Source organism: Mustelus asterias, chromosome 25 (genome assembly GCF_964213995.1).
Source record: "Mustelus asterias chromosome 25, sMusAst1.hap1.1, whole genome shotgun sequence".
NCBI lineage: Eukaryota > Metazoa > Chordata > Chondrichthyes > Carcharhiniformes > Triakidae > Mustelus > Mustelus asterias.
In genome coordinates this window covers 35,819,893-35,843,442 of record NC_135825.1, presented here as the reverse complement: position 1 = coordinate 35,843,442, position 23,550 = coordinate 35,819,893, and the positions used below count along the sequence as shown (strand labels likewise).

The window sequence follows — 23,550 nt, the reverse complement described above, 5'->3', positions numbered from 1 at the left end:
TGGAAAATTCCACCCTTAAAACCTCCATCAGTGCAATCAGGCAATGTAACAGAATGTTATTGTTTAATTTTTCCTTTCTGTTGAAAAGTCTTTTTGTTGTATTTAAGAGCAGAAGCCTAGTACAATTTTATTAAAACTGCTGAAAGTCTATTTATTACTAAATTAGACATTTTTAATTGTTTCCACAATGTGTGAGCAACCCGATTTAAAATAGCTGAAAATGCCTTAAAAATATTAAATCATATAATATTTTAATTGGAGTACACTAGTCAGTTTATAGTTAATTAAGGTTTGATACAAAAATATTTTGAATTGTACCTATGAGGACTGTGTGCTGAAGAAAATGAATATAATTTAAAGAGTATTCTGGAACAGCATAATTGGCAGAATTTTGTAATTTTAACATGGGTTCAGGACCAGTCTTAAGGATCCAGCAAACAGAATCTTAAACCAGCAAAAAGACCATGGAAAATGTGAACATCATTGATTTTTGGTTTAACATTGAAATTTCCCTACAATGATCAGGAATGGGGTCAAAGGAATAGGATATGGATCTCATGGACAAGAATAGCTAGGAGAACGGCATGATGGAAAATGCAATGGACACTATAAAAAGACACTGGTTCAAGATTATAGTGGGGAATAGGCATGGCAAGCAACTGGAAAGGGGATGGTCTCAGTCAAAGTAACAATGTCCATGAGTTCTTGCTCTTGTTTGAAATTAGGGAAGAGGAGACATAGAGAGGAGTTGAATGCAACGACTACTTGGGTGAAATATCTGGAGTAGTGAGTTATTTTGAAAGAGAAGTGTAAGTCCCAAGCATGCTTGGTGTGTTTGAGTTAGATTTATGGATGAATACCTAACCAGTTGGGGAAATGAAGATGATGATGGCTGTAAAAATGGCCAGGCCATGAACAAGTAAGTGTTATACTGAGTGGATTGTGTTGAATGTGGGCAAGGGAAAGGCTGGATGGTTGGGAGCTTGAAAGTGCTTTAATAGGGCATCTTTTTGCATATTTGTAGCCAGTATCTAAATATGTTGCATCATACTTAAGAGTACATGACATTGACATCTTATGCTTAACTAGAAATGTTACAGTCTAAAACATTTCTATCAATCCCGTAAAACACAAAAGTGATTTAAACATAGATGCTAGAAATCTTACGAGCTTCAAAGTATCAACACTGACCTGTCTGTCCGCATCTGACATACAATTCCAAGAATATCCAATTCGTTAGTCTCCTTTATCTGTTGGCAGCCAATGCTTGTAGCAATGAAACAGCCAGTCCTCCCAATCCCTGCACTAAATAGAATGGATGCTTTCATTATCAAAGATTTCATGGGTGGCAACTAGGGCTGAATTTTTCCCATTATAGGGGGCAAGAATGCAAGCGGGCAGCTATGTAAATTATGCACTTTCAATTGATACAGAGATGAGATTGGGCTGGGAAAAGGCTGTGGAAGAGATAGGGATGGCAAACAGTGGGTAGCCACTCAAAATGAGTTAACGGCCAATTATCAGAGACCCATTGGAATTTACAGCGAGATTCCAGGTCACCTTAGGGCATAAAACAGCTGCCTGGAGTCAGCCTCCAGGTGACATAGCGGGGGGGGACATCCACTCCAGGGTGTCTCTGGACCCTACTTACCAACCTGGCCACAGCTACAGTCATAGCACAAACCCCCCCAATCCACACTGCACCTCTGCAATAGTGATCTGGCGGCTGCGACCATTTTGTTTCAATTCCTTTAAAGTTGCTGAGATTGCTTCAAGATGGAAATGCCTTTGAATCATAGAATCCCTACAGTGCAGAAGGAGGTCATTCAGCCCACCGAATCTGCACTGACCACAATCCCATCCAGGCCCTATTTCCGTAACCCCACATATTTACCTTGCTAATCCCTCTGACACTAGGGTCAATTTAGCATGGCCAATCAACCTAATCCGCACATCTTTGGACTGTGGGAGGAAACCAGAACACCCAGAGGAAACACACACAGACACAGGGAGAATGTGCAAACTCCACACAGACAGTGACCCAAGGCCGGAATTGAATCCAGGTCCCTGGCGCAGTGCGACAGCAGCGCTAACCACTGAGCTACCGTGCCGTCCTTTTATCTTCCTTACCTGCAAAGGCTAAAGAACTTTCCATTAACTGGATGGCAAATGCACCCTCTGGCCACTAATTGGATGATTTTGGGGAGAATGACTGCTGGGTGACTGCTCCTGACACAGTGAGGGGTTGAGATGCCCAATTAGTCCTGGTGTTGCATTTCTGACCCAAAATTTAGCCCTTAATTACATATCATAACAGAATAATGAGTAAATGCAAACTAAAGACAGTCACTGTTGCCATTCTGATGAAGGAGCAGTGTCCTTAACGAGCAACATTTGTCAGGGCATTTTAAATTGACATTTTACTGCATTGGTTGTATGATAACCTTGTGATAGAAAGGAAATATGCAACTGCTTTGCTGTTATCCTTTCCTGATAATACAATTAATACTTCTGAGCAATATCACATGACTAAAAAATGTACTTGTATTTCTGTAATAAAGTGCAAGCTTGGGCAAAAATAACATAATATAGTGAAATCCACATCTTCTTTAATCCAGCAAACACTCAAAACAGTTTATTTTCATTACTTTTCCCTCAGCATTTTGATTAGAATTACTACAGTTAGGAATAACTTAAAATGTTTTTCTCACCTGCAATGAACTATGATGGGTCCCCTGTTCCCTGCAGTCTCCCTGCTTTCTTCGACCTCATGTATGAGGTCCAAGAGTGTTTGTGCTGTATCTGGGGTCTTGTGATCAGGCCAGGATGAGTGCCAATAGTGCTTTACACTTCGAGACTGCTTTCCATCCTAGAAATAAATAAGTCATCTTACTTTTTCCTCAAAGCTTCTTGTTGAAACCTAAGGAGATCAGTACTGGTTGCATCAACTGCCTTGCCTATTTCTCCCCCTCCAACCAGTTTTCTGATATATGCTGGTCCTCACTCTCCTACTCTGAACTGTTACTCAAAACAATTAGACTGATCCTGTTATTTGGCAGTACTTGAGAATGGCCTGGAGATCTGTGTCTTCTGTTTGTTTCTCTCTCTCCCAGGATAGCTGCCTGCATGGCTATTCCCATATGTGTAAATATGATACCACAGTGGCAAGATGGCACTGTGGTTAGCACCACTGCCTCATAGTGCCAGGGATCTGGGTTCAATTCCCGGCTTGGGTCACTGTCTGTGTGGAATTTGCACATTCTCCCCGTTTCTGTGTGGGTTTCCTCTGGGTGCTCAGGTTTCCTCCCACAGACCAAAGATGTGCGGTGATTGGCTATGCTAAATTGCCCCTTAGTGTCCCAAGATATGTAGGCTAAGTGGATTAGCAGAGTAAATATGTGGGGTTACAGGGATAGGGCCTGGGTAAGATGCTCTATCAGAGAGTCAGTGCAGACTCAATAAGTCAAGTGGCTTCTTTCTGCACTGTAGGACCTGCCGGTGGTTTTTGACCCCAAACTTCTTTTCAAACAACTCTCCACTGTCATTCAGTGACGTATTTTGAGGTTATTCAATATTTGTTGCCTGTATCCTAACTTGCAACAAGTCCCATTCACCAATTGCCCCTGTGCTCACATGGCTCCCAGTGAAACTCCTCAAATTAAAAATTCTCATCGTTGTTTTCAAGTCTTCCATCACCTTATCTCTGTAATCTCCTCCAGCCTTAAAACTCTCCAAGATATCTGTGCCCTTCTGCCCTCTTGGCATCACCAATTGCTTCATCATAGGTGGCCATGCCTTCAGCTGCCACAGGCTTGGGCTCTGGAATTCTCTCCCTAAACCTCTCTGCCTCTACTTTTCTCCTTTAAGATACTCCCTAAAACCTACTTTTTGACCATGCATTTTGTCATTTGGCTTAATATCTCCTTATGTGAGGAGGCGATGCCTGAGTTGTATTATCGCTGGACTATTAATCCAGAAATTTAGCAAATGTTCTGGGGACCTGGGTTCATATCGTGCCATGGTAGATGGTGGAATGTAAATTCAATTTTTAAAAATCTGGAATTAAGAACGTACTGATGACCATGAAACCATTGTCGATTGTTGGAAAAAATCCATTTGTTTCACTAATGTCCTTTAAGGACGGGACTCTGCCATCCTTACCTGGTCTGGCCTACATGTGACTCCAGAGCCATAGCAATGTGGTTGACTCTCAACTGCCCTCGGGCAAATAGGGATGAGCAATAAATACTGGACAGCCAGCAACACCCATGTCCCACGAATGAATTTTAAAAAAATGCGGCTGGGCTTTCAGCTGCTTCGTGGAATTCAAAGAACAAAGAACAAAGAACAGTACAGCACAGGAAACAGGCCCTTCGGCCCTCCAAGCGTGTGCCACTCATTGGTCCAACTAGACCATTCGTTTGTATCCCTCCATTCCCAGACTGCTCATGTGACTATCCAGGTAAGTCTTAAACGATGTCAGCGTGCCTGCCTCCACCACCCTACTTGGCAGCGCATTCCAGGCCCCCACCACTCTCTGTGTAAAAAACGTCCCTCTGATATCTGAGTTATACCTCGCCCCTCTCACCTTGAGCCCGTGACCCCTCGTGATCGTCACCTCCGACCTGGGAAAAAGCTTCCCACTGTTCACCCTATCTATACCCTTCATAATTTTGTGCACCTCTATTAGGTCTCCCCTCATTCGCCGTCTTTCCAGGGAGAACAAGCCCAGTTTACCCAATCTCACCTCATAGCTAAGACCCTCCATACCAGGCAACATCCTGGTAAATCTTCTCTGCACTCTCTCTGAAGCCTCCACGTCCTTCTGGTAGTGCGGCGACCAAAACTGGATGCAGTACTCTAAATGTGGCCTAACCAACGTTCTATACAGCTGCATCATCAGACTCCAGCTTTTATACTTTATACCCCGTCCTATAAAGGCAAGCATACCATATGCCTTCTTCACCACCTTCTCCACCTGTGCTGCCACCTTCAAGGATTTGTGGACTTGCACACCTAGGTCCCTCTGTGTTTCTATACTCTTGATGGCTCTGCCATTTATTGTATAACTCCCCCCTACATTAGTTCTTCCAAAATGCATCACTTCACATTTATCTGGATTAAATTCCATCTGCCATTTCTCCGCCCAATTTTCCAGCCTATCTATATCCTGCTGTATTGTCCGACAATGTTCATCGCTATCCGCAAGTCCAGCCATCTTCGTGTCATCCACAAACTTGCTGATAACATCAGTTACACCTTCTTTCAAATCATTTATATATATCACAAATAGCAGAGGTCCCAGTACAGAGCCCTGCGGAACACCACTGGTCACAGACCTCCAGCCGGAAAAAGACCCTTCGACTGCTACCCTCTGTCTCCTGTGGCCAAGCCAGTTCTCCACCCATCTAGCCACCTCTCCTTGTATCCCATGAGCCTTAACCTTCTTCACCAACCTGCCATGAGGGACTTTGTCAAATGCCTCACTGAAATCCACATAGACGACATCCATGGCCCTTCCTTCGTCAACCGTTTTTGTCACTTCCTCAAAAAACTCCACAAATTTGTAAGGCATGACCTCCCTCTTACAAAACCATGCTGTCTGTCACTAATGAGATTGTTCCGTTCTAAATGCGCATACATCCTGTCTCTAAGAATCCTCTCCAACAACTTCCCTACCACAGACGTCAAGCTCTCCGGCCTATAATTACGTGCGTTATCCCTACTACCCTTCTTAAATAACGGTACCACATTCGCTATCCTCCAATCCTCAGGGACAAAGATTTCCTCAGGGACTTGTGTCCAATGAAGAGGCAAAGATTTCTGTCAGAGGTCCAGCAATTACATCTCTTGTCTCCCTGAGCAGTCTAGGATAGATGCCATCAGGCCCTGGGGATTTGTCAGTTTTAATGTTACCTAACAAACCTAACACTTCCTCCCTTGTAATGGAGATTCTCTCTAACGGGCCAACACCTTCCTCTGAGACAGTCCCAGTCAACAAGTCCCTCTCCTTTGTGAATACCGATGCAAAGTATTCATTTAGGATCTCCCCTATTCCCTTGGGTTCTAAGCATAATTCCTCTTCTTTGTTCCTGAGAGGTCCGACTTTTTCCCTGACAGCTCTTTTGTTCCTAACATATGAATAAAATGCCTTAGGATTCTCCTTAATCCTGTCTGCCAAGAACATTTCGTGACCTCTTTTTGCCCTTCTAACTCCCCGTTTGAGTTCTTTCCTACTCTCTCTGTATTCCTCCAGAGCTCCATCTGTTTTCAGTTGCCTGGATCTAACGTACGCCTCTCTTTTCTTTTTGATCAGATCCTCAATTTCCCTGGTTATCCACGGCTGTTGAATCCTACCTTTCCTATCCTTCCTTTTTACAGGCACATGCCTGTCCTGCAGCCTTATCAACTGTTCCTTAAAAGACTCCCACATGCCAGACATGGACTTACTCCTGAACAGCCTCTCCCAATCAACGGCCACCAATTCCTGCCTAAGCCGGCTATAGTTAGCCTTCCCCCAATTTAGCACCCTACCCTTAGGACAACACTCGTCCTTGTCCATTACTATCCTAAAGTTAACAGAGTTGTGGTCACTATTTGCCACATGTTCCCCTACCAAAACTATGACGACCTGACCGGGTCATTTCCCAGAACTAGATCCAGTATAGCCCCCTCTCTAGTTGGGCTATCTACATACTGTTCCAAAGAACCTTCCAGTATGCATTTTACAAATTCCTCCCCGTCCAGACCCCCAGCCCTAAGCACTTTCCAGTCTATACCAGGGAAATTGAAGTCTCCCACTACAACAACCCTATTTTTTCTGCACATATCCAGAATCTCCTGACATATCTGTTCCTCCACTTCCTGTGGGCTGTTGGGTGGCCTGTAGTATACCCCCAGCATAGTGATTGCACCTTTCCTGTTTCTGAGCTCCACCCACAGCGACTCATTACATGACCCCTCTAAATTGTCCACCCTCTGCACCGCTGTAATATGCTCCCTAACTAATATCGCTACCCCCCACCTTTTTTAGCCCCTCCTCTGTCTCGCCTAAAACACTTACACCCTGGAATATTCAGCGGCCAGCCCTGTCCTTCTTCTAACCATGTCTCTGTCACCGCAACCACATCCAAATTCCGCGTAAGCATTAAGGCCCTAAGTTCATCTGTCTTACCCGTTATGCTCCTCGCATTAAAGCCGATGCACTCCAGACCTCCAGGCCCATTCAGGTTATCCTGCTCCAGAATGCTCTTCTTCTTAGCTAGTCTTGCCCTGGCCCCCAGCTCGACCCCAGCCTCAGTACTTACTGACGTTTTCCTTCTCTGAACTTCTCCATCTCTCCTTCCTCCTTTAAAACACACCTTCAAACCTATCTCCTCGTCTTGGCTTTAGGTCAGTTGCCCTATTATTTCCTTCTATGATTTGGTGTTGTGTTTAGTTTTATGATGCCTTGGGATATTTTATTCCTTCAAAGGTGGTTTACAAATATAAGTTGTTGCTGTTGTACTCAAAGCAGAGCACCTTGTCCTCTGTTGTCCCATTCAACATTCCCATATTCTTTCCTGAAATTATATTACCAAAAGACACATTAATTGGTCATTAATCTTATGTCTGTTTGTGGAATATTGATAGCAACTGTTATTTTGACAGCAAATTCTGGGCTAGATTTTAGAACGAAGAGTCCCATCTCAAAATTATTGGCATTGAATTCCATCTTCTATATTTGGGTTTTATTAACTAGGCCTGTTCCATTACCTTAATACTTAAATCCAGAATAGTGTATCCATCACATTCCTTTTGATTGTTTGCAACAATTTCAAACCTGCCAAAGGTATCCCGGTTTTCCGGCCAATAGACAACACATTTCTGAAAATACAAGATGCTTAGTTTAAGTGGGACGGAAAGTGCTTGTGTTTTGATAATGTCATGTGCACATGGTATCAAGCGTTCTCAGTAGTTTCAGCAAGATTTCTTAAATAGAATCGTACACTTAAAATAGGTATAACAAGACACTTTAAAATCAAATCTCTATCTTAGTTATTGTCTTATGACAGCTTTACGACTATGGCCTTATTATAGTTTGATTATTGAACATCTCCTGCACAAAAATGGGGATTGCCTTCTTCAAGGCAGGCTCTGATGCTTCAGATGCAGCAGAGCCATTTCCAGGGTCAGGTCTATAGGACTCCTGACCTCAAGAAGAGCCTACTAGCATAAAGGAGGAAATTGCCTGGTGCGGCAGGAGGGATTCTGCTGCAACAGCACAAGATCCAAAAAAGGGTGGTAGAAATACCCAAGATCCCAAACCAGGACTCACTAAATCCTCCACAAGATGAGGGACTGAAACTCATCTGTGGCTGCACACAGTAAGACCTGGATAGCATTTAGGTTTAGGCTGATAAGTGGCAAGTGGCATTATGCCACATCAGTTCAAGTCAGTGACCATCCCCGTTGAGACATAATCTAATTATCTCCCTTTGATATCCAACCGTATTCGTTGAATCCCCACCATCAACATTCTGGGGGCTATCATTGACCAGGAATTAACTGCGCTAGCTATTGAAGAGTAGGGGGGGGGGGGGGCAGGGGGGAGTGGGGGGGCGGGGGGGCCTGGATAAGATGCTCTTTTGGAGAGTTGGTGCAGTCTTGATGGGCCAATCAGCCTCCTTTTGCACTGGAGGAATTTTATGGATTCTATTAAACATTCACACCGTCTGCCACCGATGCATTGTGGCAGCACTGTGTGCCATATACAAGGTGCCCTGCAACAAATTGCCAAGACTACTTCGACAGCACCTTCCACACCCACAATGTCTACCACCTAGAAAGACGAGGGCAGTAGACACATGGGAACATCACCTGATTTGGAACTATATCATCATTCCTTCACTGGCACGGGTTCAAAATCCTTGAATTCCCGGGTTAACATCACAGCGGATATATCTATATCATATGGACTGCAGTGGTGCAAGAAGGCAGCTCACCGCCACCTTAAGGGCATTTCGGAATGGGTAATATCTACTGGCCTAGCCAGTGATGTTTAATCCCAACAATAAGTAAAAATATGCTTTTATACAGCATTAAAATCAGCGTTCCATTTAAGCTTCATTTGAAGCAATTTTTAAAAGTGGCACCTCGGCCTTTTGGCTAAGATGCAAATGAGATCAGGCCTTGGAGGAGGAGAGTCTGCACCTACTCCAATCAGCTTGGCTCATGTAGATCAGGCCCAAGACAGGAGTGGAGGCCCTGTCTTGTCAGCTTGGATCGGAAATGTCTCAACTTGTTGAGACTCTGAATTGGACTTGATTTGATTGAATTGGAAAAGTATAATAAAAAAAAAATTAAAATCAGCGTTCCACATGAAAACCATTTTACCACTGACATACATCCCCTAACTTTCTTATTGCTTTAAACGTGGAAAGGAGTAAAGGTATTCATATACCTCATTCTTCTCTTTTAACTTTGTAATCATCACAATTATTGGACAATCCTCTTGCCAAACCATCTCCCAGAAGTCATTTACTGTATTCACCATGGGGCCCTGGGTAGCAATGTATGCTTTCTCCTTTCCTCCATATCCCTGCGTGAAAGAGATAATCAAAGCTGATCATATCCAGATGCTATTTAATAATAGGTTCACATATATGAAACTCCACCCAATTTACTTAGGAATTTAAAATCTTACTGGAAAAGACACAAGAAGCCAGTTAAACAAAAATATACAGGATTGCACTGGAGTGAATTGAAATGCTAGTACACAAACACTGGCATATCCACGTTGGAAAGCAAATCCATTGAAAATAAATTTAAAGTCAAATTAAAAACAGTGGATATTTGCCTTTATATTAAGGAAGGTGTCAGGGATATTGGAAATAGGAAGATGAGCTGTAGCCTTAGAAGGGTCGAGACAGATCATAGAACAGGCAGGAGAAAAGGTCAAGGCCATGTCTAAATCGTACAATTGAATTAGTTGAGGAAGTTAACAATAGATAACAATGTCGACTCATTATTGATTTGAACAAGATGGCTAAGAATTTAGAATTTGTTGATTACTTAAAGGCAAAATTAATACTAAGCGCAGTTAAAGTGAGCCAAAATCTGAGCATGGACAGAAGCAATTTTCTATACTGCTGTTACCATGAAAAGTAAGTCATCTTACCCGAATGTAGTTTGCATTAATATAGGAGCTCAGGTGATTAACGTGCTTCCCTGACGTGAGGCAGACTCGGGTCTGTGGGTCTAAAAGGGGACAAAACAATTTTAAAAGGCACCCTGAGTATGTTCAACTCTGCAGTAACCTTTCAACCAAATCGAAACAAATTGTTCAAAGTAAAATCATATTGAAATCTGAGTGGGTGCAGTGGGGGAGAATACATTCAACATTTGTGGATCATGCATCTGCATTGGATTCCTAGCTGAGTGAAGATACTGTGTGGTTTAGTTAATGCAAATGTGGAGAGCAGATATGGACAGTACCAAATAACTCTCACACTGAGGGCAAAGTTAACAAAGTGGTCTAACTGAATGCTGCCTGGATGTATTTCTGATGTGGAGATGCCGGCGTTGGACTGGGGTAAACACAGTAAGAAGTTTAACAACACCAGGTTAAAGTCCGGACTTTAACCTGGTGTTGTTAAACTTCTTACTGGATGTATTTCACCAGTTCTAAATAGACAGAAACGACACCTTTGAAAATGATCTAACTTGGCTGCCATTGGATAATCTTCTGGAAATTTTCTTTTTACTCTTTGATCCCCTCAGAAGCAGCAGTGGGGGGATTGGGGGGGGGGAGGAAATGCGGTGGGGTGTCTGGTAGCATGCGGGAAACTCGGAAGTACGAGTTTCTTCCACATGCTGTGGAATCACTGATAGGTTCCCTACTTGGATGACAGCCTCGCTGACAGGCTTGGCTTCTGGTGGACAGGGAACATTGGAGAAGGGTTTGCAGAATCAGGTAGCTCCAAGCCCCAACCTGGGGTGGAGGGCCAAATCTTTGGCCTGGGTGGGGTTAGATCCAATCTGATGCCTGTGGCAAGGTAAGGGATTGCAGGCCTGCGGAATGGAAGTCCGGAGTTGTGGGGAAAGGTCGTATTTCGCAGGCCCATGGGATTGGAAGCTAGGTGTTGCAGAGCCAGGGAGTTGAGACCTCAGGAATTGGAGGTCTGAGGGTAATCAAAAGGGTCAAAGGTGTGTTTGATTTTAGAGGTTGGCGAGGCAGGTATGTTGAATCCAGTGGATGATTAGAAAAGCACTTGCGTCCTGGTCTAGAAGTCCTCACCTTGCTTTAGCCAGTGAGTTTCTGCAAAATTCAGCCGGCTAGAATTAGATTTGAAATGGTGCAGGAAGGTGAGCCATGCAGCATTGATAATATTCAAATAGCCAAACTGCGTCATGGTTTGGGTTGATTGCCCACCCCAGTTCTGCCTCTGGATCCCTGATGTGGGATTCAGAGTTTTAACATCTTAACCACCCACCTGACCCAAGCCAATCTTTTTTTTAGTGGTTAAAACATCCCTGCTGGTGTGGTTGGTGGGACCTGTTATGTTCTTCTAATTTTGCAGTTGAATCATAATCTTCAGCACCCTGCATTGATACAACTGGGAGGAAACTCAGCCCCAATCTAGCAGAAACCCTGAACTGAACTAAGCTGAGAATGCTCGATGACTGCAGTGGGTACTTGGGACAGACAATTTCCCCTGTTTTTAACTGTGCCAAATGTGACATGAATAAATACAAATTATTAGTGAGTAGTCGTGAAAAGGAAATCTATAAATATGTTACTGTGCCGTGTCAAAAAGGCACATAAATATTATGCAAAATGACAAGAATAACAGGACAAGTGCTGGAATATGAGTCATTCAGGATGGCTTTCTATATTTTTGGTAGCAATGATACCACTCTCTGTGGGTAGAAGTACATTATTGACCAATTACCACTGGCCATCTTTCATCATCCATTCAACAATTTCATTTCAGCAGATATGAGTGTTCAACAAAAGAACTATCCACTCCACTTTCATTGTAAAACAGTGCTTCATATGAGTGATAACTACGATACAATCTGTAACTGGAATTCTAATCATAGAGAATAAATACAATGCAAAAAAAGCGGGAATCTTCTGCGGTTTCGCACAAAGCGATAATGTTGAAACTCAGAACTTAAACATGAAAGTGGGAAAAATTTTAGACATGGTTTTAGCTGTTAGATTGTGTGTTGTTCCACACATAGACTTTGGCTACAATCAATGGCTTTTCATTGAGCATTCCTCAAGCGTAACTGGGACCATATTTTGCTTAAATAAGAATTTATATTCAAATAATTATATTTGGATAAAAAAGGTTGGCTTGGGTCAGGTGGGTGGTTAAGATGTTAAAACTCTGAACCCCACATCAGGCCTGCCTCCAGAGGCAGAACTGGGGTGGGCAATCAACCCAAACCATGACGCAGTTTGGCTATTTGAATATTATCAATGCTGCATGGCTCACCTTCCTGCACCATTTCAAATATAATTCTAGCCGGCTGAATTTTGCAGAAACTCACTGGCTAAAGCAAGGTGAGGACTTCTAGACCAGGACGCAAGTGCTTTTCTAATCATCCACTGGATTCAACATACCTGCCTTGCCAACCTCTCAGCTTACATAATTTGTTACATTAGATCAGATTTACCCCTAGTTGGCAAATCTTTATCTGAAATTTAAATTCTGAATCATTTTATCAAGTTACATAATAGTTATGATTTTTATATTGCTGGACCTGCTGTATTTAATTGATTTGATTGGATATGCAGAATCAGGATATTATTTTTGCTTCCCATGTTCTTTCATAGAACATAGAACATAGAACAGTACAGCACAGAACAGGCCCTTCGGCCCACGATGTTGTGCCGACCTTCATCTGAAACCAAGATCAAGCTATCCCACTCCCTACCATCCTGGTGTGCTCCATGTGCCTATCCAATAACCGCTTAAATGTTCCTAAAGTGTCTGACTCCACTATCACTGCAGGCAGTCCATTCCACACCCCAACCACTCTCTGCGTGAAGAACCTACCTCTGATATCCTTCCTATATCTCCCACCATGAACCCTATAGTTATGCCCCCTTGTAATAGCTCCATCCACCCGAGGAAATAGTCTTTGAACGTTCACTCGATCTATCCCCTTCATCATTTTATAAACCTCTATTAAGTCTCCCCTCAATCTCCTCCGCTCCAGAGAGAACAGCCCCAGCTCCCTCAACCTTTCCTCATAAGACCGACACTCCAAACCAGGCAGCATCCTGGTAAATCTCCTCTGCACTCTCTCCAGCGCTTCCACATCCTTCTTATAGTGAGGTGACCAGAACTGCACGCAATATTCCAAATGCGGTCTCACCAAGGTCCTGTACAGTTGCAGCATAACCCCACGGCTCTTAAACTCCAACCCCCTGTTAATAAAAGCTAACACACTATATGCCTTCTTCACAGCTCTATCCACTTGAGTGGCAACCTTTAGAGATCTGTGGATATGGACCCCAAGATCTCTCTGTTCCTCCACAGTCTTCAGAACCCTACCTTTGACCCTGTAATCCACATTTAAATTAGTCCTACCAAAATGAATCACCTCACATTTATCAGGGTTAAACTCCATTTGCCATTTTTCAGCCCAGCTTTGCATCCTATCTATGTCTCTTTGCAGCCTACAACAGCCCTCCACCTCATCCACTACTCCACCAATCTTGGTGTCATCAGCAAATTTACTGATCCACCCTTCAGCCCCCTCCTCTAAGTCATTAATAAAAATCACAAAGAGCAGAGGACCAAGCACCGATCCCTGCGGCACTCCGCTAGCAACCTGCCTCCAGTCCGAAAATTTTCCATCCACCACCACCCTCTGTCTTCGATCAGATAGCCAGTTACCGATCCAATTGGCCAACTTTCCCTCTATCCCACACCTCCTTACTTTCATCATAAGCCGACCATTTCGTCTAATATTTTGTTAATTTGATTTGAACAACACTGATTTTGAGTGTCTGTTTGTGATCAGCTTTCATGTACTTACTGTGACTACTGTTCTCGATGAACCAGATGGCCTCCTTCTGCATTGTAGGGATTCTATGATTCTATAACTGATTTTGTATGTGCATGATCATGCCTGTAAGTTTGATACAGATATAAATTTTTGCTTATACAGATAGTTCCCTGATGTAATTTTACCTATGTACTTGCTGATCCAAGTCGACTTTATTTAGTTTATTTGGTTAATGTAGTCACTTCTTTGCATGGCTCAGTATTGTTAAGAAAAGACCATAAGTATTTTTTAAAAGACAGTGGCTCTTTAGGATGAAAATCCCAGTTTGGATAAGTAAACTCAAGAGAAAGCTGAATACATAGATAATCAAAGTCATATACAAAGCAAAACGAATATAAAAATCTGGAAGACAGTGTATCCGGAATGTTACCACCATTCACACTAGCGGGATTTTCCCATCCCACTGCAGTGAATGGAGATTTGGCTGGGTGCCAAATTCTCCAGCCTCGCTGCAGCGGGAACGTGGTGTGAACGGCTGGTAAGATCATGTCCTATATGTGTGACTTTAACAGAACAAAAACTATTTAATTTTCTGCACCTAATGAATATGTCTGCGGGTGTCTCAAATTTCAGTTTAATTATATAGTGTGCTTTTTAATTGAGTGTTCTTTAACCATTTAGAACTTTTACTTCAAATTTAATACAAATATATGTTATTCTGGATAAGACATCTGAGATTTGGTATAATTTAACAGTGAACCATTGTTTTATTTTCCAGTTAATTCTTGAGACATGAGGAAAAACTGGCAAGGTAGGCACTTATTGCCTATTCTCAGTTATTCAGGAAAAGATATTGGCGAGCTGCCTGTTTGAACAACGGTAAGAAGTCTCACAACACAAGGTTAAAGTCCAACAGATTTATTTGGCAGCAGTAGCTTTTGGAGTCTCAGGCTCCTTCATCAGGTGAGTGAGGACTTGGGTTCTGAAACAGGTCATATATTGACACAAACTTAATTTACAAGATAATGGTTGGAATGTGAGTCTTTACAGGTAATCAAGTCTTAAAGGTACAGACAATGTGAGTGGAGAGAGAGCCAAGAACAGGTTAACGAGGTGTGTATTGTCTCTAGCCAGGACAGTTAGTGAGATTTTGCAAGCCCAGGCAAGTTGTGGGGGTTACAGATAGTGTGACATGAACCCAAGATCCTGGTTGAGGCCGTCCTCAAGTGTGCGGAAGTCAACCAGTGAGAATGAAAATTAAAATCAAGGATGTTGAATCTCATGTTTATTCCATGGAAAAGTCATACATTTGCAGTAAATTGCTTTGGGACACGCAAGGTTATATAAATACAAGTCTTTCTTTCTTTGCTTCATTTGCTTCCTTCCCTCCTTCTTTCCTTTCTTCCTTTATTTTGCTCTTCCTATTTCTTTCTCACTTTCTCTATTTGACTCTCCCTTTCTTTTTTTCTCTGTTTTTTGCTCTTCCCTTTTTTCTCTTTCTCTATTTCTCTGTCTCTTCCTTTCTTTCTCTATTCCCTCTCTATTCCTTTCTTATTTCACAAAATTATTAAATACTAATCAATATTGGTTTGTAATAAAGAAGAGATTCTCTCTTCAAGAGGAAACATGGCAGTCAATATGCTACATTCAACTTGAATTGTTCAGTTCAATAAGCAGCAAAAAACCTATTTGTTTGCTGTGGTATAACTATTTTCCAATCAACATGTTTCTAAGTTCAATAGTTCTGACTGTCACAGCCTGGTATAGACACAGCTCGTACACAGAACAAAGGAAAAAATGATGTTGCATTAGTGCGTATACTGTACCTTCCTAACAGGGTTAGTATTCAAATAAATGTAGTAAGCGCCCTTCACCATTAATAAAATTTCTCATCCTAATTCAGTTCTTTGTAAGTTTACAGAAAGGAAACTTTGATAAACTGCACCAATGTTCTATTGCGATAGTTAATGTTAATAGTTAATATTTGCACTTCAGACTTACTTGGTAAAATTGTTTTATATCTGTTTTTAGAAGCATGCCCTGGGATATTCAATTCATCAGATTCAATAAAATTAGGCGGAATTTTCTAAAGAGAGAAAAAAAAAATGTCAGAATGAGGTGTGCAATTATTGTACAGGTTAGAGGCTGAGTGAAATGCAAACATTTAAGTACAGTACAGAGCTCTTGGAAATGATATTGTTAAAGTTGAGCCTAATTGAGAAAAGTGTGAAATTATAATAAATATACTTCTGTGACCAAAGCAAACATTATTCCCTGGTGCAATTGGGGATTGGGAGTTTTGTTACACAGGCCCCCAGCAATCTCAGTAAACTATATTGTGTTCCGAGATGGTCCTGCTTGTCTGTTGGATCTAGTTGTGGTATTTGGTTACTAGACAGACTGTAGTCATACTCTGGTAGCCATTCAATTAATACTATAGCTAAACAGGTTACAGAGTAGCATGTTGCTCATGGGCATGGTGTCCCAATCTCTCTCTTTTTTTCTCTCTCAAGTCTAACAAATAACTGATGTGAGTGATACATCATCATCTACCAATGTCATAAATTATGTATCCCATCTGTTAACTCTTTATACTACCCCAGGACTAAGATTCATAGAATCCCTACAGAAGGAGGCCATTCAGCCCATTGAGGCTACACCATCTCTCTGACAGAGTATCTTACCTAGGCCCTCTCCTGTGCCCTATCCCCATAACCCCACACAATTACCATGGCTAATCCATCCAACCTACACATCTAGGGACACTAAGGGGCAATTTGGCATGGCCAATCCACTTAACCTGCACATCTTTGGATTGTGGGAAGAAACCGGAGCATACAGAGGAAACTCACGCAGACACGGGGAGAATGTGCAAACTCCACACAGTCACCCAAGGCTGGAATTGAACCTGGATCCCTTGAGCTGAGAGGCAGAAGTGCTAACCACTGTACCACCTTGCCGCCAATATTCTTAAATATACTATTATTAAGAATTAAGGAAAGCTTCATGTGATGTGGTGCAGAGCTGTACATGTTAAGAAGGTCCATGGTTATATCCCTGGCTCAGCAAGACCAGGATTTAGCACCCTTACCAGGGGAGGCTATGAAATTATGTTTGGAGGAGAAGAACAAGATCTCATCACTATAAAAGAGTAATGGGCCATATTGAATACTAAGCTGTTCACTCCTGGGTTGGGTGCATGGAGATGGGAGAATTCACTGCTCTGCAAACCTGAGCTTTAAAAGCGGTTGCTTCCAATGCTGATTTTCAACCCTGGGGTCTGGGCTGCATTAAAAAACAGCTCCACCATCCCAAGAATGAGTGCAGAGGTTGCCAGGTGAGCAGGTGTCTGGCCGGAAGTCCGACCTCTATGCTCTGGCACTTTGAATTTAACTTTAAAAATGATTAAAACAGAAAAACAGCCCTCACCTTCCTCACCTCCCACACACCCCCTTTTCTCCAGCCAGGCCAACCTATGCCTCCTCATGCTCCCAAGCACTGCCCATGGCCATTCATACACCCATGCCAACCCATGCCTCTCCACCCACCCATATATGGCAGTTCATACTTCTATGCCAACACATGTCCCCTATCATACCCAGTGGCCACTCATACAGCCATGCCAACTGTGCTCCTCAGTGCAGCCCCATGGTTTTTAATATGCCTATGCCACCTTTTGTCCCCCCACCACTCATTCCATGGTCCTTTATAGCCACTATCCCAACATAGTGCCAACCCATGGCCCTCACCCACCATTGTTTGCTCTTGTCCCCTTCAGGCCAACTCATCGACCATAAGCAAACCTCTGTAGCCATTCTGACATAAAGTAAAGTTGTGTGTTTATTGACAATGTCCCTATTTAAAAGAAAAGACTCAGATTTATATAAAAAACATTTAATGCATTGAAATTCCTTCAACTAATGAAAGCAAAGAATTCTATTCTATAACAAACAAAGAACAAAGAACAAAGAACAATACAGCACAGGAACAGGCCCTTCGGCCCTCCAAGCCCGCGCCGCTCCCTGGTCCAAACTAGACCATTCTTTTGTATCCCTCCATTCCCACTCCGTTCATATAGCTATCGAGTTAAGTCTTAAACGTTCCCAGTGTGTCCGCCTCCACCACCTTGCCCGGCAGCGCATTCCAGGCCCCCACCACCCTCTGCGTAAAATACGTCCTTCTGATATCCGTGTTAAACCTCCCCCCCCCTCACCTTGAACCTATGACCCCTCGTGAATGTCACCACCGACCTGGGAAAAAGCTTCCCAGTGTTCACCCTATCTATGCCTTTCATTATTTTATACACCTCTATTAGGTCACTCCTCATCCTCCATCGTTCCAGTGAGAACAACCCCAGTTTATGCAATCTCTCCTCATAACTAAGCCCTTCCATACCAGGCAACATCCTGGTAAACCTCCTCTGCACTCTCTCCAAAGCCGCCATGTCCTTCCGGTAGTGTGGCGACCAGAACTGGGCGCAGTATTCCAAATGCGGCCGAACCAACGTTCTATACAACCGCAACATCAGACCCCAACTTTTATACTCTATGCCTCGTCCTATAAAGGCAAGCATGCCATATGCCTTATTCACTACCTTCTCCACCTGTGACATCATCTTCAAGGATCTGTGGACTTGCACACCCAGGTCCCTCTGCGTATCTACACCCTTTATGGTTCTGCCATTTATCGTATAGCTCCTCCGTACGTTAGTTCTACCAAAATGCATCACTTCGCATTTATCTGGATTGAACTCCATCTGCCATTTCTTTGCCCAAATTTCCAGCCTATCTATATCCTTTTGTAGCCTCTGACAATGTTCCTCACTATCTGCAAGTCCAGCCATTTCCGTGTCGTCCGCAAACTTACTGATCACCCCAGTTACACCTTCTTCCAGATCGTTTATATAAATCACAAACAGCAGAGGTCCCATTTGGAGCTGCCAATTAAACTGATCCTATAACAAGGACCCCACTGTGATAACATTAGGTTATAAAATCAGAAACATAGCACAAATCCTACATTAGCAGACAGAGTGAAATATCAAACACTGATTTTTTTTTAAAACTCCACAATTTTTTAATTTGAAGTCTATCAGAGTTAAATCTGTCTGTGTGGAGTTTGCACATTCTCCTCGTGTCTGCGTGGGTTTCCTCCGGATGCTCCGGTTTCCTCCCACAGTCCAAAGATGTGCGGGTTAGGTTGATTGGCCAGGTTAAAAAAATTGCCCCTTAGAGTCCTGGGATGCGTAGGTTAGAGGAATCAGCGGGAAAAATATGTGGGGGTAGGGCCTGGGTGGGATTGTGGTCGGTGCAGACTCGATGGGCCGAATGGCCTCCTTCTGCACTGTAGGGTTTCTATGATTCCTATGATTTCTATGAAATCTCTTGGTAGCTTTGACAGTCCCAATGGGTTTTGACAGTTAAGGACAAAGAACAAAGAACAGTACAGCACATGAAACAGGCCCTTCGGCCCTCCAAGCCTGTGCCGCTCCTTGGTCCAACTAGACCAATCGTTTGTATCCCTCTATTCCCAGGCTGCTCATGTGACTATCCAGGTAAGTCTTAAACGATGTCAGCGTGTCTGCCTCCACCACCCTACTTGACAGCGCATTCCAGGCCCCCACCACTCTCTGTGTAAAAAACATCCCTCTAATATCTGAGTTATACTTCGCCCCTCTCATCTTGAGCCCGTGACCCCTCGTGATCGTCACTTCTGTTCTGGGAAAAAACTTCCCACCGTTCACCCTATCTATCCCCTTCATAATCTTGTACACCTCTATTAGTTCTCCCCTCATTCTCCGTCTTTCCAGGGAGAACAAGCCCAGTTTACCTAGTCTCTCCTCATTGCTAAGACCCTCCATACCAGGCAACATCCTGGTAAACCTTCTCTGCACTCTCTCTAATGCCTCCATGTCCTTTTGGTAGTGTGGCGACCAGAACTGGACGCAGTACTCCAAATGTGGCCTAACCAACGTTCTATACAGCTGCATCATCAGACTCCAGCTTTTATACCCCGTCCTATAAAGGCAAGCATACCATATGCGTTCTTCACCACCTTCTCCACCTGTGTGGCCACCCTCAAGGATTTGTGGACTTGCACACCTAGGTCCCTCTGCGTTTCTATACTCTTGATGGCTCCGCCATTTATTGTATGACTCCCCCCTACATTAGTTCTTCCAAAATGCATCACTTCGCATTTATCTGGATTAAATTCCATCTGCCACTTCTCCGCCCAATTTTCCAGCCCATCTATATCTTGCTGTATTGCCCGCCAATGCTCATTGCTATCCGCAAGTCCAGCCATCTTCGTGTCATCCGCAAACTTGCTGATAACACCAGTTACACCTTCTTCCAAATCATTTATATATATCACAAATAGCAGAGGTCCCAATACAGAGCCCTGCGGAACACCACTGGTCACAGACCTCCAGCCGGAAAAAAACCCTTCGCCTGCTACCCTCTGTCTCCTATGGCCAAGCCAGTTCTCCACCCATCTAGCCACTTCTCCTTGTATCCCATGAGCCTTAACCTTCTTCACCAACCTGCCATGTGGGACTTTGTCAAATGCCTTACTGAAATCCATATAGACGACATCCATGGCCCTTCCTTCATCAACCGTTTTTGTCACTTCCTCAAAAAACTCCACCAAATTTGTAAGGCACGACCTCCCTCTTACAAAATCATGCTGTCTGTCACTAATGAGATTGTTCCGTTCTAAATGCACATACATCCTGTCTCTAAGAATCCTCTCCAACAACTTCCCTACCATGGACGTCAAGCTCACCAACCTATCATAGAAGAAAATCATAGAAACCCTACAGTGCAGAAGGAGGCCATTCGGCCCATCGAGTCTGCACCGACCACAATCCCACCCAGGCCCTACCCCCACATATTTACCCGCTAATCCCGCTAACCTACGCATCTCAGGACTCTAAGGGGCAATTTTTAACCTGGCCAATCAACCTAACCCGCACATCTTTGGACTGTGGGAGGAAACCAGAGCACCCGGAGGAAACCCACGCAGAAACGAGGAGAATGTGCAAACTCCACACAGACAGTGACCCGAGCCGGGAATCGAACCCGGGACCCTGGAGCTGTGAAGCAGCAGTGCTAACCACTGTGCTACCGTGCCGCCCAGATTTCCCAGATTATCCCTGCTACCCTTCTTAAACAACGGGACCACATTCGCTATCCTCCAATCCTCAGGGGCCTCACCTGTGTCCAAAGGAGCGACAAAGTTTTCCGTCAGAGGCCCAGCAATTTCATCTCTCGTCTCCCTGAGCAGTCTAGGATAGATGCCATCAGGCCCTGGGGCTTTTTCAGTTTTAATGTTCCCTAAAAAACCTAACACTTCCTCCCTTGTAATGTTCCTTGTGATCTTGGATAGATTTGACAATTTCTTGACAAATCAACAGCTTGACATCTCTTTGGCAGCTTTGACAGTTCCAGTGATTTTATATGCTTATTTATGCAAGATCGTATCTGTTTTAATAAACCCAGAAGGTGCCTTATCTACCTTAAAGGATGCCTTACTTATTCCTGAGGGAGCCTTATCTACCCCAAAGGATAACTTACCTCTCCTAAAGGGTGCCTTGCCTCTTCAAAAAGTGTCCCAGGACCATAATCAAATGAGTACCTCTCTGAAGAAATGCCCTAATTATCCAAATAAATCCACCAGGTTTGGACCGGTTCTTGCTTGGTCTAATCTGTACACATTGGCTTTCACAATCTTTGCCTATCAAAATCCCACTTCAGTGATGGCAGCTGATTATTTAAATGGTCAGTTACCTCCATAAACTGTTCATGCGCAAACCCTGGCCTGACTTCACCACCTCCCTCCCCCCCCCAACCCCCCCTCCCCAAAATAATAAGTATCATGTTTTGGGGGCATAACTTAAAATTTCTGGGTTCATCCACCATTTTCACCACAATGGCCCAATCTGGCATTTCACTTAATTCACTTAATTTCTCTGCTGCCATTGTTTACGTTTAACTAATTCCATAATCTTTGCCATTCATTCTTTACACTATGCAGCTGAATGGCACCCACCATTATGACCCGGCACCATCACATAACAATGCATGTGCGATGGTACCGTGTTACAGTTCACTCAGGGATCTTGCTGTGGCAACATGACCTTTTACATGCATGTTGTATTCTGGAGCTATGGATAGTGATGAAGGCATCAGAATTCTTCCCATTACATAGCTGACTAGGAATCACTTCAGCTCTTCCCATGTGTCAGGATAATTTGCAGACTGGATACATCACTGTTTTATGAGTGAGCCTTCCCTGGCCATCAGATCCTGGGGTGAGACTTGAACTCAGAGCTTCTGGCTTAGAGGCAGGGATGCTACCCACTGCACCACAAGACCTCCCTCAGTGCATGTGTGCATCCGAGCACGACTCAGGTTCTCTCCATTTCTATGATGAAATGGTGACCAAGACTCAATGGAAGTAACAGAGTAACCAAGTGTGACCAATAGGTGGAGCTAATGTCTGGTCAAAAAATTAACCGGTACTCCTGACAAAAGTAAATGTGTAATAGTGCTGTAAAAGGAACATGTAGGCTTGTCAAACCACGCTTATGGTCAGAGAGGGTCATTCCTATTGGTTGATCTAGCAAACATAGTTTGTTCTATTTGACTACTAAAAATAAACACCAATCCATCTGTTTAAATGGGTTGCAATCTGCCACTTTCCTTTGGATCATAAATCTTGCTCCTGGTGCTGACAGTTCTGAGCGTCTTTGTCAAACATATGTTAGACTTGAATTCATCAGTTCCAGATACTCATATTTTTCTGCTTTTTGTTCAAATTCTACTCCTCATGAGCGTCTCCACACTGGTCAGATTCTATGGCTATACTGCTGAAAATGAGGAAACATATGGGCAGCATAGTGGCACAGTGGTTAGCACTGCTGCCTCACAGTGCCAGGGACCTGGGTTAAGTCCAGCCTTGGGTGACTGCCTGTGTGGAGTTTGCACGTACTCCCCCTGTCTGCATGGATTTCCTCCGGGTGCTTCGGTTTCCTCCCACAGTCCAAATGGACTCCTTCTGCACTGTAGGGATTCTATGATTCTATGATCTACAATATACTGATCCAATGTTTCCTGCATAGCTTTAATTAGAGTATGGACTTAAATTAATTATTATAAAACAGTCACTCTTGACTTCTTAATTTTAAGCGTATTTCTTTTGGCGAATTTTGCACTGAGCAAGATGGAGGAATAATAGAGTTTGGGATTGGAACCATTTCTTCCTCACTTTATTACCATAAAGAATCATATACATTTACAGGGCTAAGTGCAAGACTGTTCCACAATGGTAGGATACGGACTTCTGCCATGAATTTTACTCTGTTGGTTTAGATTTAGGAAATGGAGCACAGGAAGAAACGAAAACAAGTAAAGATAATCACAGCAATGAGACTATGACAACCATATAATCAGAACACAAAACACACAATCCCTTTAACAATATAATTAGACCAGTTAATGACTGATGCTCTAACACATCTGTGACATTGCTCATTTCTTTGGT

At 43.2% G+C, this 23,550-nt stretch overlaps 1 protein-coding gene across 1 annotated transcript in view; it reads right to left on the bottom strand.

Moving 5' to 3' along the window:
- The window catches only part of LOC144511892 (receptor-type tyrosine-protein phosphatase R-like), a 110,035-nt gene that overhangs the window by 7,035 nt on the left and 79,450 nt on the right, over positions 1-23,550 (bottom strand). The window contains exons 5-10 of the mRNA XM_078242323.1: positions 16,009-16,093; positions 10,160-10,239; positions 9,443-9,580; positions 7,756-7,866; positions 2,712-2,869; positions 1,192-1,305 (exon numbers count right to left, since the gene is read on the bottom strand). Of these exons, the coding sequence (XP_078098449.1) occupies positions 1,192-1,305; positions 2,712-2,869; positions 7,756-7,866; positions 9,443-9,580; positions 10,160-10,239; positions 16,009-16,093 (686 nt within the window). The remainder of the gene's footprint in view (positions 1-1,191; positions 1,306-2,711; positions 2,870-7,755; positions 7,867-9,442; positions 9,581-10,159; positions 10,240-16,008; positions 16,094-23,550) is intronic.